The sequence below is a fragment of the Sinocyclocheilus rhinocerous genome, unplaced genomic scaffold (genome assembly GCF_001515625.1).
Source record: "Sinocyclocheilus rhinocerous isolate Xijiao unplaced genomic scaffold, SAMN03320098_v1.1 scaffold604, whole genome shotgun sequence".
NCBI classification, from domain to species: domain Eukaryota; kingdom Metazoa; phylum Chordata; class Actinopteri; order Cypriniformes; family Cyprinidae; genus Sinocyclocheilus; species Sinocyclocheilus rhinocerous.
Window position 1 is genome coordinate 891,716 of NW_015658518.1, and position 19,762 is coordinate 911,477.

Below are 19,762 nucleotides of genomic sequence, written 5' to 3' on the forward strand. Positions count from 1 at the left end.
TCCATACAATAGAAGTCAATGGGTATAAACTAACAAGCATTTGGCGCCATCTATGGGTTTTATCCTGTAAATGTAAAATAAAGTAGGTGACTAATTTTTAGGGGAAAATGTAAGAACAAGAGATACCCGGAATTTATACTGTATGTACAGTCATTTAATGAAACTCAAATGTAAATATTCTAATATTTTGAGATACTGGATTTTTGACTTTCATGAGCTGTAAGCTCTAATCATCAAAATTAAAACAAAAAAACTTTTGAACTGTTTTACTTTACACATGTAATGAATCTAGAATATATAAGTTAGAAGTTCTAATTTTTTTGAGATGCACCTGTATATATATGAAATTGAAATCTGAATTGAGCCTAATAAGATCTCAGTGAACAGCAATTATATGTGTTTCAATTCTGATGAAGTAATTTGATTTAAACATGAACACCAATCAGGTTTCAGCACTCACTATCTGTAAGTTAGTAAAGTTTGATACAGCAAACAACAGTCAACCATACGGTAATCATTTTTAATCGTCACTTAAATAGTCAGCAGATTTTTAACTACAAGTCAAGGTAGTTCCAATGAGACAAACTTAACAAAAAAAAAAAAAAAAACTCATTCCAACAAATGAACAAGGGCAGAACAAGCGAAGTGTCCTCAACAGAAGTGTCCTTTTTCTTAGAGCAAATGATGCTCCTGTTTGCAACATGAACACAAAAATAGTTTTAGCACAAAAGGCAAGAACACAATTTCAGCATGAAATAAAGTACAAATAGCCGAGTCTAATACTACAGATTTATGCTTTTCTAACACATCAAAAGCATGAAGACAGAGGAATATACTGCACCCTTTTTAATAAACAGCAGTTTAATGAGCAATAGTGCATCCTGGAATAATAATTATTATAATAAAAAAAAAAAACACACTTTCTGCTATGAAATGATGAAAATGCAGTTGGGCAGAAAGCCTGATGTTAATCAATAGTTTGAGTTTAAATAATTCAAACTGCAATACTATTTACACAGTGGTAATACTGAAAGTACTGACTTATTCAGAACTGAATTATCCCAATCTCTGCTTTTGAGAAACAGATGGACAAATTGGTCAGTTTAAGGAATGTTCTGGGATCAAAATGAGTTAAGCTCTATATGCAGATGCTCTCCAGCATCTGTCACATACTGTTGATTACCACAGACAATGATTTTGACTCGTCCAAAAACATGTTCACAGTAATGCACTTACAATGGGGCAAAGGCATTCCTGACGGATTTAAAAAACAAAAATGTGCACTTTTTGCTTTTACTGAAGTGGAACTCTACTGCAGAAATTCTAAAACTTCCTCAGTAAAACAAAATGTACAGATGACCTAAAAACCTTCATCTATGACAGACCACAAACTACCTCCAATCAATTACCAACAGTTATGAGTAGTGTATTAAAAATAAAAATTATATATATATATATATATATATATACACTGTACATTGAAATATACAAAAGTTTGTGGTCTTTTTTTAAAACAACTTTATACTTTTTATTCAGCAAGTATGTATTATGTATTTATGTCTTCACTAGTAAAAGTGAAGGTAAAGACATTTATAATGTTAAAAAAACAAATTCAAATAAATGCTGTTTTGAACTTTCTATCCAACAAAGAATCTTGAAAAAAGTTTCCACAAAAATATTAAGCAGCACAACAGTTAGTCTAATAGTTGTAAATTGTAGTCTAATAATATTTGATAATAATACTCTTGTCTGTATTTTTCTGTAATAATACTCTTGTCTGTATTTTTGATTAAATAAATGCAGCCTTAGTGAGCTTAAGAGACTTCTTTTGAAAACATAAAAAAAAAAAATTCAAAATCCTACCAACCTCAAACTTTTAAAGTTCTGAATTTAATTTATCCAAATTAATGTGAATTCATGACATTTTATATATTTTTTATTTTATAAATTATAATCATTTTGTTATTTAATTACAATTTTTAAACTTTTTTATTTAATATTTTTATTTATTTTTACGTTTAAATCAGCCAATCAACTTGCGGGCAACTTGGAATCCTTCATTCACCACCAGTCCATTATTGTATTGTAAGTACATTACTGAAAACACATTTTTATTGGTTTACAATATGTCAAGTTGTTCTGAACCTGGAGCATTTCTTTAATGTTAACACAGTTTCCTCCAATGCACTGGACATAACAGCTGTACAGTACGTCCAGCTCTCCTGTAGATGCCAAACCAAATAAAGGCATAAGAAGATGAACTACTTCAAATACTACGACTGGACCCTAAAGTATAAGACAATACTGTGTAGAGCTCAATACTGTATTATGAAGGCAAATGCTTGATGGCTATTAAACGGAGATAAAAGTATCAGAACCATGAGTGAATGGGAAGAAGATGCACTGAGAAATAAAACAAAAAAACAAAACAAAAACTTTTTGTAGATCATTGAGATTAATTTAAGGTATCAAAAGCAGTTCAGCTTTCAGTGATGAGAATCTACAAGAGCCAGTGCAAGGTATAACATTATTCAAATGTGAAGGCAGTGTACACAGCAAAAAAACAACACAATGTGAAATTCACACGCACACCTCTAACAGAAGACCACAGGAATGTGTGGCAGCCATATTTTAGCTTTGTTATCCCGGTCTGTATAGAGCAGTTGCTACCAAATTATAAAGTCTCCTGTAAAGAAGGTAAAAAACATCGTTCTTCAGTCTCAGGACGCTGCTTATGTTTTGAACAATGAGGGAAAACCGAACAGAAACATGGGAATAAAGGATAATCGTTTACTCTTCCTGTCCTAATGCTCTCTGCCACCAGGCGGCAGCAGAGGCTACATGATGTACAGTCATCATCCTCTCAAAAAAGCCACTTCCATGGGAAGTACAGTGCAGTGTAGTAAAGTTTTTGCCTGATGGAGCTGGAGGGGGCAGGTCTCAGCTGTGATAGCTGGGTACCGCTGCCTGTTTCTGGGAGAGGCGCATCAGTTCCTCTCGGATGGCTTTGATGAGCGAGGCGGAAGAGGGGTTGGGAGGGGACGGCTCCTCCAGGGGAGCAGAGGGAGGGATGGCTTTGATGAGCGAGGCGGAAGAGTGGTTGGGAGGGGACGGCTCCTCCAGGGGAGCAGAGGGAGCGTAGCCCAGGCCGAGAGTGTCCAGGTGGGCAGGAGCAGCAGATGGCTCCTTCAGGCCATTCCTGGAGGTCTGGAATACAGTGATGGAGGTGTAGTCAAGAGAGCCAAGAACTTAAACAAAAAATGAAGGAAGGAAGGAACTTTTTTTTAAAGTTTAAAGAGTTTAAAAGACTCTTAAAGTAAAGTTAGAAAATGCCTCTTACTGAGGCAGAAAAGAGTGAGAATAGCTATGGAAGTAGGACATTTTATACACTTTTTATGTAGCACCTTATTTCTTCCCCAAAGCCTGTTTATAATGTTTGTCAAGATTTCTTTTACCAAAAAGGCCATGCATGATATATTTTTCAGCTTTGTGTTTTTATAATTCTTTGATTGTTATAGTTTTATGTTACATTCATCTTTACAATAAAGGTTTTTTTTTAAATAGATGTTTAACTTTATTTTCAGTCTAATAACATATAAAAGCCACTATTTATAATCATAATTAATGTAATGTTAATTAAAATTGCAGTATTTTTTTATTAAATTATTTTGTTCCTATGCGGATGTTGTGATGGACATTTATATTTTATAGATAGTATACAGTATACATATTGAAGGGTTTCCCTAACTCGGGGTTCCTGAATTGATTGGAAGCTGATAATTAATAAAATTAAAATAAATAATAATACAAAAAAAATCTAAATAAATCACTAAAAAGTTAACATACTGTTTACATGCAGATCATGTAAGAATATTAACCAACATCAGAGAACAATTAACATGTGAATATTGAAATTGATTAACTTAAAATCTGAGGAGGTACTTCAAGTAAATATTTTAGGTCAAAGGGGGCTAACAAAAAAAAATTGGGAATCCCTGGTATAGAAACAGTATATGGCTAATTCAAATCACTATTAAATTTCTATATATTTATTTGGTAAGTAGCTGTGTAATAAGTGGTAAAACTGATTATGACCATCAGAATGTTCTCATGATTGTTATGTTGATACTTTTTCAAATTTTAAATGTTCAAATTTTGCTTAACTTCAAGAAATATTCTATACGGACTGAGGATGGAGCTTCATGTTCACAATGTATGAGTCTAAACACCATTTAAAAAAATTATTTGTTCCCTTAAAATCTGAGTAGGAGAGTATTTCAGACTTACATGCTCTCTGCTGTTAGCGAGCTTGTTGTCGTCCTCATGATACGGGCTCCAGTTTAACCCACCAGGCTGCCGGCTGTCACCTACACGGCCTGTCAGACCAGCGTGGGTTAAATTATGTAGCTGGGCACCTGTGAACCGACATGCATGTTGCATAAAGTATACTTGATATTGCAACATATTGTGTATAGTATAGGGTTGCACGATTAATCGAATGCGACTGTTATGCGCATTTTGTTAGTAAAGCCGGTTCTGTAATCAGCAGTAAATCATCATCACGTGCTTTCAGGTGGAGCAAAATTTAATACACATAGTCGTAGTTCACTGACAAGTTACGCAAAAAAATCGCAGATGATTTTATTGTGCGATTATGAAATCGAAGAAATCGTTCGCGATAATGAAAGCTGTTTGCATAGCTTCTCAGTGAACTACGGCTCTGTGAAGTAAATGCTGCTCCATCTGAAAGCATGTGAAAATACCATATTTAATAACATATTTTTACTCTTACTGAATCTTCTGTTTATTCAGCTGCAGTGATAGGCATTTCCTGGGTTTTTTCTGCCAGGCGTATTTGGGGTATCAGCGCGAGAGCGCCCTCTGGCCTTTGGATGGAGATTTACTGCTGATCACAGAACCGTGCTTCACTGAAAGATACGCATGACAATTGCAGCTTCTGTCGAATCGCAATCTCGATTCCATTTCGATTTATCGTGCAGCCCTAGTATAGTATACTTTATATTGCGGCATATAACCAAACTCACACATTTGAAGCCTTTAAGCTCTTACCTGTAGTCCCACCTACAGGCCGTGGCCTGGCAGAGGAGGGCAATTCATCTGTGTTTCCCCTTCGACCAGCGTAAAGCGACTCTGGCTGTAGCTGTTCAACAGGAAGGGCCTCTCCTGACGGGATGTAGCCGGACCCTAAACCCTGTCTGTAGAGATACAAAGACATCAGACCCCAGCTATTGGCAAACCACACTGTACTCTAATAAAAAGTGACTTGATTTCTCACATTACATCCATTAAAGCTGTAAACACTACAAGTGAAGGCTGTAATGTGATTGGCAGCGTCATTCGCAGTTCCCAAAGATCACACAAACCTTCCTGATCAGACTTAATGTACTCACCGATGTAGTAAACCTTGCACACTGGAAGGTGGCAGACCTAATTCAGCATATCTCTGAAAGAATACACACAAACATGCTGTCATTGAGCTTTAAACATGTTGATAATTCTTGCACATCCACTGCACTTCAATGCATAAAAGGCTTATTTTAATACACTGCTAAGTCTGAAACACATTAGCAGCTGTATGTGCCACCACAACCGAAGCTTCTCTATCTATCAGCCTAAATAAACCCTGTGACCCAGAAAACAGAAGAGCTTTTAAATAGCTGAGCTGGAAATACCATCTTAAGGACAGCACACCATTCCCTGCTCCATCTTGACTCTTAAATCAACCTTTGAGTTATTAGACAGTTCATATTTTGGCCTTTGCAATCCCCTCTTTTCCCTTCCATGAAAAAGCCTCAATCTGACAGAAATACATCATTCAGGACACAGTGTTGACAGATGAGGCTTCCATTCTGGGTAGTTTATTCTCAATCCGTGGAAAACCCCAACTCTGTGTTCTTCTGATGTGATTCAAGTGCATCCAGTTTGCTTTAAATCACTCCAGTACGGTTTAACACACATCGAAACACATTCATAATGAAATCAACAAATTAGCTGATTGAATCAAACCACCATAACCAGAAATCACAAGTACACTTAGTCACTGCATCTGCAAGAAAAAATGGATTTAGACATGCTTTATACATTCTTAAATGTGACCCTGGAGCACAAAACCAGTCTTAAGTCGCTGGGGTATATTTGTAGCAATAGCCAAAATTACATTGTATGGGTTAAAATTATTGATTTTTCTTTTATGCGATATTAAGTAAAGATCATGGTCCATGAAGATATTTTGTAAATTTCCTACCGTAAATAGATCAATTGATTAGTTATATGCATTGCTAAGAACTTCATTTGGACAACTTTAAAGGCGATTTTCTCAATAGTTTTTATGGTCCAGGGTCAAAAATGTTAATGTTTAAATATGGACGGTCATATGTTGATATGCTTGTGGTTGTGATATTAGAGATTTTTTAAATGATATTGGATATTTAATTGTAAATGCTCATTTACAGTATTTTTGGATTACCTTTGCTGTCCTGCACATCTTATATTTACTTTAATTTAATCTTTAAAAACAAAAATCATTTAATAACACCGTTATAAGTACCCTGATTCAGCAAAAGTACTATTCATAATGTACATTACAATGCTGTTATCCCAAAATAAATTATTTAAAATGTATTAATTATTTTATTTTTAATTCAGAAACAAAGCAAATTTGCAGCTTAGAGTTCACCAAATTTTGGTATGCAATGGAAGACAAAGCTTCTTCACATATGCATGTATCTCCGGTCTGAATGGAAGTGAATGGAGCGTGACGTCTAGTTTAACCCCAGGTTTAGACAAGGGGAATCATTTAAGTGCTGGACTGTATAAAGAAAACAGTAGTACATCAGATTTCATCATGTGCTTTTTAATCACATGAATGTGGATCATCTAGTGGTTTTTCCAGACAGGATGTGTTCTGGAAAATCATACATCTATTCGCTTAGAAAAGTAATAATAGCATCTCTCCTTAACAAACTGCACAATTTGAGGCACCATTCACAATTGCATAGAACGATTTATGAGCCAAAGGCTTAGCATTAACAATTTGTTCAAATCTCTATACCCAAGCATAGCAGATTTTTCTTACCCCTGTGTAAGGATTCAAGGGCAGGTATCCTGGGCCCCAGGGCTGCGGTCCACGGGATGGTGGGCTGGAGGCAGGTGGGGGTCCAGGGTTAAGCCCGACACCAGGCAGAGTGATCCCAGCTGTGCTGCCCTGAGACGAAGGAGACACGAGGGCAAAGGCATCGTCCAGTAGAGAGTGCATTTGCTGCCGGGCCTCCTCTATAGACGGCTGAGGGGGCAGGTATGGGGGTGGTGGAGGAGGGTGGCCAGGAGGAGGAGAAATCGGACCATGGAACACATCATCCGTCGGGGATGGACTATGATGCTCGGGACCCTGGTCTGGGTCCGACTGCAAAATAAAAACAGATATTTATGCTCAATAAGGCTGAACAAATAAAAAATCACTTGTTCAAAAATAGAGTAAAAACAGTAAGTAGGGTTGGGTACCGAACTCTGTACTTTTAAGGGTACCGACCGAATTGCATCGGTACTGCAGAGTACCGATTCACGTTAAATCAATCGGTGCCAAATTTCAATGACGTGAGGTCACCCCTGCAACTCGTTCAAACAACACATAGGGCAAGCTGAAATGTTCTGAAGTGTGGTTACATTTCTAGAAAACGCGGACGGGATTGCGGAGTCCATTCATAAAAACGTAATTTACTCTATAGCGCGGAATGCCACGGAAATCGTAAATTTTTGGACGAATAAATCAAAAGTAGCCACTGCCACTTAATTCGAATCGCGATATGAACTAGTGTTTGTGAATATGAAAATGCAAAAAGACGGTTTAAATATGAATCCTGCATGTTCCGCTTGCCTCTGTATGCATGAATGGCGGAAACGCGGTTTTGTTTACTACACAAATACTGAAGCATGCGTGGCGCTCGCGGTGATTTCCGGCCTCTGGGTCTAACTATATGACGGCATGAACACAAAAACTTAATCTCCAGAGCTGCTGTGAGAGTCACTTCGCGAGAATTTTACCGTTTCATTTAACCAAACTAGCATCAACATACTGTATACACACAGAAACTTCATGGCAACCTGTCAAAATAAGGGAAAAAGAAAAATTTGTAGGGCCCTATTGTTCAAAATGTTGAAATTGAGACTTTTGGACTTATTTTTTCACTGAAATAAATGTTTTTGTAATTACACAGAGAGTAAAGTACCGAAAAAAGGTACCGTTGGGTACCGGCACCGAAATTCAGGTACCGATACCGGTACCGTACCGGTTAAAATGTGAACGGTATCCAACCCTAACAGTAAGATTATGAAATATTATTACAATTTTAGGTAACTGGTTTCTACCTAAATATATTTTACAATGTAATTTACTTCTGTGATGGCAAAGCTGAATTTTCAGCAGTCTTCAGTGTCACATGATCCTTCAGAAATCATTCTAATGTGCTAATTTAATGCTGAAGAAACATTTCTTATTATTATCAATGTTGAAAAACACTGTGGAAACTGATTTTTTAAAGGATTATTTGATTAATATAAATTTTAAAAGCATTCATCAAAAATATAATTATTTTCTAACATAAATCTTTACTGTAACTTCTGAACAAATTAAAGCATCTTTGCTGAATAAAAGTATTAACTTCTTAAAAACCTTACTGACCCCAAACTTTATAACGGTAGTGTAATTAAATTATATCAAACTAATATTATACATTATTTTCTCAAAAAATGTAGGAAATTAGCACCTGCTATTTCACTACATGGAGCTGATTACAAAATGTTTTGAATTACAAACATATGGAAAGAATGGGAATAAACTGCATGGAGTTGATTACACAGTCACATGCAGAGGTACAGTGCAGCACGAGAGAAAAGCAGACACTGACCACATATGCAATGTTATTGACTCCTGGGTATTTCCTGTATGTCCCATCACTGTCTGTCGTTATGAGTCTATCTCGGTCAGCATCTGTCAGATCACCGTTCAGCTGTTGTTTCCTTCTCTGTTTAGGAGAACGCTTCCCTCTGTTGCTGCAAATCACACACAAATACTTTTGAGTGAGCATTTGGCCTTTAAATATTCAAGTTATAGCTTTCAAATATAGCTTTCTTCCCCCATGGAACAGTTCTAGAACATCACAGTATGATAATTAAGATGTTCATAGAGATACATTTTTGCATTTGGGCATGATTTTGTGAAGAAAATTCATATATGGTGAGAACTGCCCCTAATTCTATGTTCAGGATTAGTCTAATTATCAGTCGCAGACCCTTTTTACCTTTTCTTGAGCTCGGTGTACAGTGAGGGCATATGAATATCTGGATCAAGTATCTTGTCAATCTGCATCTGGGCCTTCTGGTAGATTCGGTCCTGTTCTTTGGGGTCGCCTAGACCATCGATGAGATCATCCATAGCAGGAAAGTCATAATGGCCTTTCCTTTTGGCCCTCAGGCGGATCTTATTGCGATGGTGCTCGATTTCAGACTTGTGCCTTAAAGCCACCTGGATCTGGAAGAGAAAGAACAGTCAATGATCTTGGAGTCAATGAGAATTATTGGTGATGGAGCTTTTAGACGCTGTGAATCAATTTCATAAACGTATAGACCTTGAAGTTTGAAATGGGTCCCTAAGGAGAAGCCATATGAAATGAAGTGGGATTAGATGTGTGGGTTGTGAAGGATACCTCTTTGTTGAGCTTGGCGTTCTCTGCTGCTCTGTCATTGGCTGTAGGGCTGGGTAAGGGCAGGGCTGGCATCGGCTGCATGGCGATGAGCTGGATTTTATTAGGGGGGCGTTTAGGGCCATCCGTTGGGCGGGACATTCGGTCCACATGCTCAAAAATGGAAGCTGAAGATAAAGGCTCATCCATGCCATTCATTGGGGGTGGACCTATAAGGAATATGAGAAAGTGTCAGACTTCACAGGTGCAAATGACTGTTCAGAAGTTTGGGGTCAGTCATTTTTCAAAAATACTTTAGTACTTCTATTCAGCAAGGATGCATTAAATTGATTAAAAGACACAGTTAAGACATTAATAATGTTACAAAAGATTCCCATTTCAAATAAATTCTGTATTTTGGTTTCCACAACAGCACAATTATTTTCAACATTGAAAACTAAATGAGCACTAAATCAGCATATTAGAATGATTTCTGAAAAATCATGTGACACTGAAGACTGGAGTAATGATGCTGAATATTCAGCTTTGCCATCACAGAAATAAATTACATTTTAAAGTATATTAAAATTAAAAATGGTTAATAATATTTTAAAATATTACTGCCTTGGGGAGCATAAGTGACTTACAGTATACACTATCATTATATTTCTACTGTTTATAAGTATTACTTGTTAAATTACTGTGTATAATAATTGTATTAATTTCATTGCACAGACAAATAATACTGGCATCTACAAATCATTTTTGCTTTTATATTATTCTTTTTTTTCCTGAAATACTTTGTTTGAAAAGTATTTGTGCCATTCATCCTTAAAATAAATGCCATTTATTCATCATTATCAATCTTTAATCATTAAAGTTTTTTTTTTTAAATAATGCAATGAAATTAATACATGACGCTGTCATGGACAATTCATAAACATATCTAATATGTTCTACACTATTCAAATAAAGCCAGCCTCATATGTGCTGACAACTAACAAAGAAAGCATGTAAAAAATCTGAATCTCTTCTTTCAAATATCATTTCACACCAGATGGGGGCAGCGTCTTACTGATTCTAAAAAAAACTCATTTTAAATAAAATGTGAAAGAGCTGGAGGACCATACATTGCTTTAAAAAAAATGCAGCAGGATGACGTTCAAGACAAATATGAACAAGAAAAATAAGAACTATGAAATCTAATGCTACTGTACAAATCAGCACCACTCTTACCAATTCTATTCTTCCCTGTGAGCCAGTAACACATGGATGAGCGGATGGAGGGAGTGTAAAAGAGAGAGAGAAAAGTTAAATGATGGCTGATGTGATTTATTGAGATGGAATATAGCATAAGTTGTATGTAAAAGCATGTTTGAGTGGAATGCTGGGTAAGAAAGTATTTTATCTTGGAAAACACTGTTATCACTGGAACGTAATCATGAGAAGAGGAGGATGAAAAGGATTTTCGTAAGGGAAGGGCGTTGAAAGGGAACAGCCGTCAGACAGGGAGAGAGAGCGAGAGAGAGAATGTGTGGTGCTACGACTGAATTCCATGTCATTTCTTGGCTAGTCAGACTGTAGCCTATTTAGTCTGGTAAAGCACAAATGAGTGTTGAGAGAGGGTCATCGCCACAGGCACTGTTTGACAAGAGAGGAACACAGAGAGAGAGATAAAGGCAAAGAGAGCAAGAGAGTGGAAAAAAAACCCAAGCAGCCAAGAGTAAAGACGAGTGTTAGTCATTCTTCACAAAGGAGGCAGGATGAATGAGGCTGGGCTGACTAGAGAGGAAATCAAGAGGAAGAGCCACAAATCTTCAGCTGAAAGACACAGGTTTTATTACTTTCTCCTCTCTGTACATCTTTACATTACATGTTCTTCTTCCACTGGCTATTATGTAGAACTAGGACTGCCACTTAATACAACCAATGAATCATTTGCCTTTCTTGACAGTCAACAAGCAAAAAACAAAACAAAACAAAAGGGGTGTGTCTTAACATTCAGTCAAAATTTCATTGGTTGGCCCCACATGTAATCTGTCCAAATACATTTTGTTAAGCAAAAAGAAATTAAGAAATAAATTAAGAAAAGCATTTTAGTCATTAAATATAAAAGTTACATATTTATTTTAATGCAATGTAATTTCAGTATTAATAATATATTATAACAGTATTTATTCATATTTTGAATTAACCTTTATTTTTACACCTTTTGTTTTCATTTCAAGTTTTGTTTTAGTAATTTGTCATTTTAATTAATTTTAAAAATATTACTATTAATTAATTAATTAATATTTCTATTAATTTTCATGTTAGTACTTCAACTTCAACTTATTTTAATTTGTTGCCAAGGCAACACTTCTAATTTTTGTTTAAGGTTTTCATCTAATATTTATATTTAATTTTACTTCATCTTTATTTCAATTAACAAAAATTATTTTGTAGTAAACAATAAAAACACTGTCTTATTGTTACAATTAACGTTATTTTTTTACGAATTAAATTTTTTAAGTTTTAAGAAGACATTTAACTTAAAAATTCTAAATGTCTACCTCATGCAAATTATATTTATATTATTAGTATTATTAACTAATCAATTGATTTATTATTTGTAGTACTCCCAGTCCTCCATGGGGTATATTACCAGCTTCATGATGTCAGGATTTATCATATCACAATTACGTAGGTCACTATTGCAACTGTCAAATACATGGGACCAGATTCAATCTCTCTGCAATTCAATAGCATGAGAAAAAAATGCAATACATCGATATTAGTCAAAATGTGTGCAAACTTACCGTTTAATCCATTTGCAGCTATTTTACGTGGTTGCTTAGGATCGGTAGGCAGACCAGAGGTTCTCATGCCCTCCTCAGGTGATCCTCTGTCGCTGGGTGGGTCACTGCCTATGGACTCGCACTCTGATGGAGAAATCCTAAGCAAAATACACAGCATAAAATCTTTTAATTCTAAAGCATGCTATGAAAACACAATGCTTTTTCCCTTATTCCATCCAATCTATGTCAACAAAATGTGCTTTTGATGACATTTTAAAATACATTTTGTCACGTTTCAAAACAATGTGGAAAAACAATGAACGCAATTAATATACATGAATTTCTACATTTATGCTCCTTTTGACTTTATATTGTCCTTGGATCTAATTCATGGCAAACATGAGCAAACTTGCCCGAACCCTGACATCCTCATCTTGACAGACAACAATATTTACCCTTCATCCAGTTTTGATGAGGCATGTGTCTCCAGGGTAAATGCAAGAGGACGATGACCTAATCCTGTCATGCTTCTAAAGAGCACTTTCAGATCTAATGCGACTACACAAAGGTTCATGACATGGTCATGAGCCAATTACCTATTCGCTACCCTTTTAGTCTACAGCTTTTTGACTTACTATCTTAATTACTAGGAATTTATTTATCTCCGACTGGTTATTTTAGCTTAGACTAGTTGGTATGTGTTACCAATGCACAGACACAACAATGAGAATTTTTGTATTTTTTTTTTTTTTCATTTATTTTGTTTCATTTATTTTATTTTTGATTCATTGATTTTTAATATAGTATAGAAATATGGATTTTTCCATTTAAGCAGTAAGGAATATAAAAGAATTACGTAACTTCTGTCTATTTGTCTATACAAGGTTTCAGGTACTTACAATGTTTGCAAGACATGAGATCTGTGGTAATTTCACCTCTAAGACCCTTCTATTGATTAGAGTGTGAGATGTAATCCTTTTAAAAAGCTTTTTATTGATCAGCAGTCGACTCACTCTTAGCTACATTCCTGCCTTTAAATAAATTAACAAGTTATTTTAATATGAGGTTACTGCAGCACAATGCGAAACGGAACCAGTTTGTTATTGTACGTGGAATTTTTGATACTAGATTGTGGTTTCAAAACAGGTAAAATTTACAACAAGGCCCCTTTTAGATTATTCATTAGTTAACATTACGGATGGGTACCGAAACCCGGTATTTAATCGGTCCCGGGGCTAAATTATGAAAGACCGGAGTATCGATAAGCAGTATCGGTAAGAGTAGTAATACCGTTAAAACCTTAACGATACCCATCCCTAGTTAACATGAACTAACAATGAGCAATACTTAATCTTAGAGCACTAATTAATGTTTGTTAATGCGTAAGTAGCTAATAAAATAGTTTTAAAATTGCATTGGTAAAAAATGAAATTAACATTGAGATCAATAAATACTGTATTGTATGCATTACATGCATTTGCTTTCTTTTTATTATAAAAAACGACCATCTAACACTAGCATTCTCTATTTATTTTCTATTCTTTTGATTTGTTTTGTTTTTATTTTTAAAAAGTCCCTCTTACACTAGTGTTCCCTATTCTTTTTCCATTCCATCTACTTGTTTTCTTTTTATTTATTATATTAAACAAAACCCTTGCTGCTTGTACTGTGTTAGGCTAACCGAGACTTGTCACAGCACTTATATATTACTGCTCATTTGTTGGATTTGATTGCTTCTATTGTCCTATAATATGCAAGTCGCTTTGGATAAAGTTGTCTGCTAAATGACTAAATGGAAAGGTAAATGTAAATGTAAATGCTTTGTTTGTTCATAGTTACTCATGTAGTTATGTATTAGTGAAAGAAATGAAATCAAATAAGATTAATAAATGCTGTAGATGTATATTGTTCACTGTTAGGTCATTTTAACGGAATGTAGTAAATGTATTAGCAAAACGAATGAAATCAACCAAAAATGAAAAATGCTGTAGATATAACTAATGCAGTCAACTAATGATGTTACCAAATGGAACCTCATTGTAAAGTCTTACCAAAAACTCAATTATGTGTAAAATGTTTGATCCTGAATATCAAAAAAAGCATTTATCAGACTCACTGGCCCCTGCGCCGCTGGCCATTGCGGGAAGCTTTGGACTTTAGTGTGGGCACCTCTGCGTTCTCAGCTTGGCTCTGTTCCTTGGCGGCCACAGGAAGTGGCAACGGCTCCTGGATGACCATGAGATCATCCTTACTATGCTGGCCCATGTGCAGCTTGGCAAAGTCGAAACCCTTCACGCTGGGCGCCTGCAGCTAAAGACCACCACCCCAGAGAGAGGAAAATGTTAATTTGGAGAATCAAAATTAATGCAGAAGGATGTTTGTGAAGGAAATGGAGGGATTGCAAAGGTGAGTGAAAGATGAACGTTAAACGACTAGACTAAATGTTTATTTAAAACTACTCGCAAACACTAGACAGAATCAGGTCAGGCTTTGGTCCAGCCGTCTTAAGAGACGTCAATGTCAAAGCGCATGTACACGAGGCATAAAGATAGAATATGAATTTCCATAATCCACAGATTTTCACAGTGTCATAAGAATAAATTGAGCAAGAGGACAGTAATTGACTCTCAAAGAGACAATGAGAAGAGTGAGCATTCAAAATGGATGCACTTGATTAGAGGTCAGCAGACTGACCGCGGGCCAGACCAGCTAGACGGGCTGTAATAGCCTGTCTGTCTGCAGAACTCTGAAAGATTAAATGAACCGAACAAACACAACAGCAGAGAAAGCTAATTCACACCGGCTTTTTCAAAGACCAGCAGCCACAAAAAAAAAACCCCTGAAGTTTTAAAGAAAGACATTTAAAGGTACAGTACACACAAAATGAAAATGATTCAAAATAAATCATTGTTTACCCACCTTTATGTAATTTTAAATCTGTATGGCTGACTTTCTTTTGTGTGAATTTTTGAAGAATATTCTAGCCACTTTTTTCAATGTAATAAAAGTGAATGAGGACTGGATCAAAACTGATCCAAAAAAAAAAACGGCAAAAGAGGTTTATATTATATATTTTTTTCAAGCTGCATACGTTTATATATTACTCAAGCACTATGTTCCTACTCGTTTGAACCTAGACTGAAAATCAAGTCAAAATCCTGACATTGCTCTCCTTGGAGCATTCATGAGAGAAGTAATGATTCAGATTCGGATTTGAGTTGAATCTTTCCAATGAATTGGTTGGTTCAGATTCAAATCTCAGTCATTCATTCTGACTCAATTATCTAGTCGCAGCAGTCAAAATCCCAATGCAGGGGAAAATTAATAATGAATAATTTCTGTTCATCACACAAGTCATATGGGCCACTCTACAAAAGCCACTATCCATGTTCATTATATAGAAAAAAGCCTGGACATGTGTTCAAAAGAAAACAAAAATAATACTTTAAAGGGGTCATATGATGTGATTTCATTTTTTCCTTTCTCTTTGGAGTGTTACAAGCTCTTGGTGCATAAAGAAGATCTGTAAAGTTGTAACGACTAAAGTCTCAAATCCAAAGAGATATTCTTTATAAAAGTTAAGAGTCAGCCACACCTACCTAAAACGGCTCGTTCGAACACGCCCCCACATATCTACCTCACTATGTGGCAAGATTTGCATAACGCCGCCCAAATGTTCACGCAAAGAAAAAAGGCGTAACTTTTATTCTCGCTGTAGTATTGTTGACGCAAATGCAGACAGAGTTTTATGTTTACGTGGCACGATGCAATGCAACGCAACGCGTAAAAAGACAGTATAAGTCATTATAATCAGTAATTATGTCCCCACTGGATGCAACATATGCCTCATTTGTAATGGGTTTTAATGTTTTTGTGTCGGCGCTCCGGCCGGGACACGCCAACACAGTATGGTGAGGGGCGTAACATTTCCGTCTCACGCTTGAGAATTCGGCCAATCACAACGCACTGGATAGCTGGCCAATCAGAGCACACCTCGCTTTTTCAGACCGATGAGTTTTGTAAAAATCGAGGCGTTTCAAAAAAGGCGGGGCATAGAGGAGAAACAATAATGTACAGTATGTGGAAAATAATGTGTTTTTTTTACTTTAAACCGCATAAACACATTTCATTACACCAAATACACAAAATAATGTTCTTTTTAGCAGCATCATATGACCCCTTTAATACTTGAGGGTCAGTAAATGACGACAGGATTTTCATTTTTGGGTGAACGGTTTCTTCAATGCTGATGAATCACCGTTGTTTGTTTTATAATTTTCCAGATCAAACAAACTGTGCAGAGGGTCACAGTGGATCAGATTTAATTCTATGTTTCATATATTGCCAGAAAACACAGAAACGTATGAAAAATGCATAAGCTGGGTTCTTTTGTCGTGCTGTATGTGTAGCGGCACAATAGAGATGGATTCACTGAAAGATGCTCAACTTCTGGGAATACGTCTATTTCTCTGTTTCCCATCGCATTCCCTTTCAAATGCAAATGAAGCGGTTTAGACAAATTCTGTTTGTGATAACGAAAGCTCTTATCTCGTTTTTGTTTGCCTCTATTGCTGCTGTAACCAAATCTAGGCCACAATACAGTTGAAGCTGTAGAGGCTTAGACCAAATGGCCAGAGACAGAGGTTAGGTTATCATTGACACATTCAAATGCATGCATCTGTTGTTGAGATAACATGTTTTTTGCCCCAATTGCTGGTTATCATTGGCATAAAGGATTATCAGCAATAGAAATACTGTATCTAGGACTAACTGCTGCATTCTAGAAAACACGTCAGCACTACTGTACTGTACAGATACCTCCGGCCTCATACTATATGGCTTCTTTATAGCTTTCTTGGGTTTTTCTTGGGCCTTTTCTTCTTTCTCCTCCTCCTCTTCTTCTTCTTCCTCCTCCTCCTCTTCTTCTTCCTCAATACTTTCTTTTTTCCTTATGCTTCTGACAGGTTTCTGATTTGGATGAGGGTGATAATAAAAAGTTGCTTGTGTTCCCATCAAGTGACTGACATGTTGACATCAACTATATTCACACAACACTATTTTTGATGGTACTACTAACACATTTAGGGGTGGGAATCATAAGGAAAACAGTGATTTTTCATACTTGAGGAGGCATCAAACAATTCTGTTTAAAAGTTTGGAGTCAGTAAGTTTTTTTTTTAAATACTTATTTCAGCTAAGACATTTAAAATGTTACAATTACAATTCTATGCAAGTTACATGCTGTTCTTTTGAACAGCAAAGAATGGCGTAAAAAGGACACAATTCTAAAAATAAATAAATAAATGCATAAATTAACCAACACTTAATATATTTAAATAGAAAACTGTTATTTCACAGTATTACCGTTCTTACTGTATTTTTACTGTAACAAATAACTGCAGCTTAAGAGACTTTTTTCAAAAACATTAAAAAACTTTACCAACCCCAAACTTTTGAATGGCACTGCATATTCTAGCATACTATATTTGTACAACATTCTAGTTTATTTTCAGTAGGATGACGACTTGCGATTTAGTGAGAAAATCAGATGCTGATTCAGTAACCCCTCCGACTGATTCAGTGAGTGAGCAAATCATTTCAGACAGATGAATTGGTCTGACTCATTTGTGAGTCTTTCTGAATCAATTCATGGGAGTCAATTCATTTAAAAGAACCAGCTCAAGAGTCACTTGTTTGCAATTCAGACTACATTCTCATATCAACAGGGTCCACAGAGAACTACCAAATGATCCAAACACAGATGACGTTGACAGTGACTGGTACTGGGACGGCACTCCTTTGAAGGTCAAAGAGGAAGAGGAATCTTGTACTTCCTGTGTGGGGACTAACTGGAAGACTATTCTACAGTCTATAGTACACTACATCTCCTCTACCAGCCTCTACCTTCTTCTCTCTCCTCTCTTCCTCTTCATCATCTTCTTCCTCCTCCTCCTCCTCCTCTTCTTCTTCTTCTTCCTCCTCCTCCTCCTCTTCTTCCTCATCACTACTATCTAAAAGCTCTTTGCTCTTGACAGGAGTCATTGACCTCTGGATTACTGGTATGGATTTCTGTAATGAGGACTAAACAAGCATGGGAGAGCGAGAGTGTTAAGATGTGATTGGATGTGGGTTAGATAAAGAACGAGGGATAGAGATAGAGAGAAAAAGAGAGAGAAGCTCTAAATTGGCTCCAATGTGTTTACAGGAGCACAAATAGCAAAACAGGTGGAAAAACTAGAGATGTGAATGATATTGTCATGGAAGTAGCATAGAACAACTCAGTGTAACAGAAGACAATCAGTTCATTTATATTTACAATTATTCATTTAGCAGATGCTTCTATCCAAAGCGACTAAAAATATAATTTGGCAACTGCAACACCTATTTTAATTTTTTTCTACTTCAATCCCTAAACAGCCAATAGATGATAGATTCTAACTTGTATTGAATTCTGTTCAGGAAATCAACATTTGAATGATTTACTATTTCAGCACTGAGACAAACGAAATATTAAATTACAATAGAGTTACCATTAGTTAAGCCAGGCACATCAGGTATCACACCTAACAATTAACATTTTTACAGTCTAACTAATGTTAACAAATTTAAGCTTAATGTAATTTGACTCCAAAATATTTTAACATGGAAAAAAAACTATCCATTGCTCCTTTTAAAAAAAAAACACTGCCCAAAAATAAACAAATAAATAAATTCTGTCATCATTTATAAATCTGCACGACTTACTTTCTTGTGCACACAAGAGATATTTGAAGAACTCTAAGGTGCAAAACCATACAGGAAAGAAATACTTGATTAAGACTTGAAAGAAACTCAAGAAAGAAACAGTTTTTTTAACGACTTGAGGGTAAGTAAATGAAGAAAGAATTTGGAGAATAAGCATTTTTTAAGCATCTTTCCCTTTATGTGTCAAAACCATGAAATATTGATTTAAGTAAGAGCATGAGGAACAAAGTGAGAAGCAGACCATTTAACAAAGTAAACTGATTAAACCAGAGAACCTCACTAAAGTACCAAGAAAGGGACTTGTTGAGAATGTAGATGAGAGTGGAGGTAGTTCTTGAGGATTGTGAGTGTGCACATATGAAGCGTGTAATGACTATGTGCTCCTCATACGAGTGTAGTTAAATCAAGACGTTCAGACTGAGAGGACCAGCGGGCGCTGCTTTGGAAAAGAACGTCACTGCTGAGCATTAACCCATCAGCCAGCTCAGCAGTTGACTTCATTACTGCTGGGACTCCGCAAGTGTATGTGCTCGTGAATGACAA

General features: G+C 36.0%; 1 protein-coding gene across 1 annotated transcript in view; it reads right to left on the reverse strand.

The window, feature by feature from the left end:
- Nucleotides 1-2,940: 2,940 nt before the first annotated feature.
- The window catches only part of LOC107722454 (UPF0606 protein KIAA1549-like), a 54,118-nt gene continuing 37,296 nt past the window's right edge, over nt 2,941-19,762 (reverse strand). The window contains exons 12-22 of the mRNA XM_016530810.1: nt 14,592-14,785; nt 12,497-12,633; nt 10,935-10,949; nt 9,723-9,928; nt 9,318-9,547; nt 8,925-9,069; nt 7,097-7,423; nt 5,412-5,464; nt 5,071-5,216; nt 4,288-4,415; nt 2,941-3,207 (exon numbers count right to left, since the gene is read on the reverse strand). Coding sequence (XP_016386296.1) covers nt 2,941-3,207; nt 4,288-4,415; nt 5,071-5,216; nt 5,412-5,464; nt 7,097-7,423; nt 8,925-9,069; nt 9,318-9,547; nt 9,723-9,928; nt 10,935-10,949; nt 12,497-12,633; nt 14,592-14,785 — 1,848 coding nt within the window. The remainder of the gene's footprint in view (nt 3,208-4,287; nt 4,416-5,070; nt 5,217-5,411; nt 5,465-7,096; nt 7,424-8,924; nt 9,070-9,317; nt 9,548-9,722; nt 9,929-10,934; nt 10,950-12,496; nt 12,634-14,591; nt 14,786-19,762) is intronic.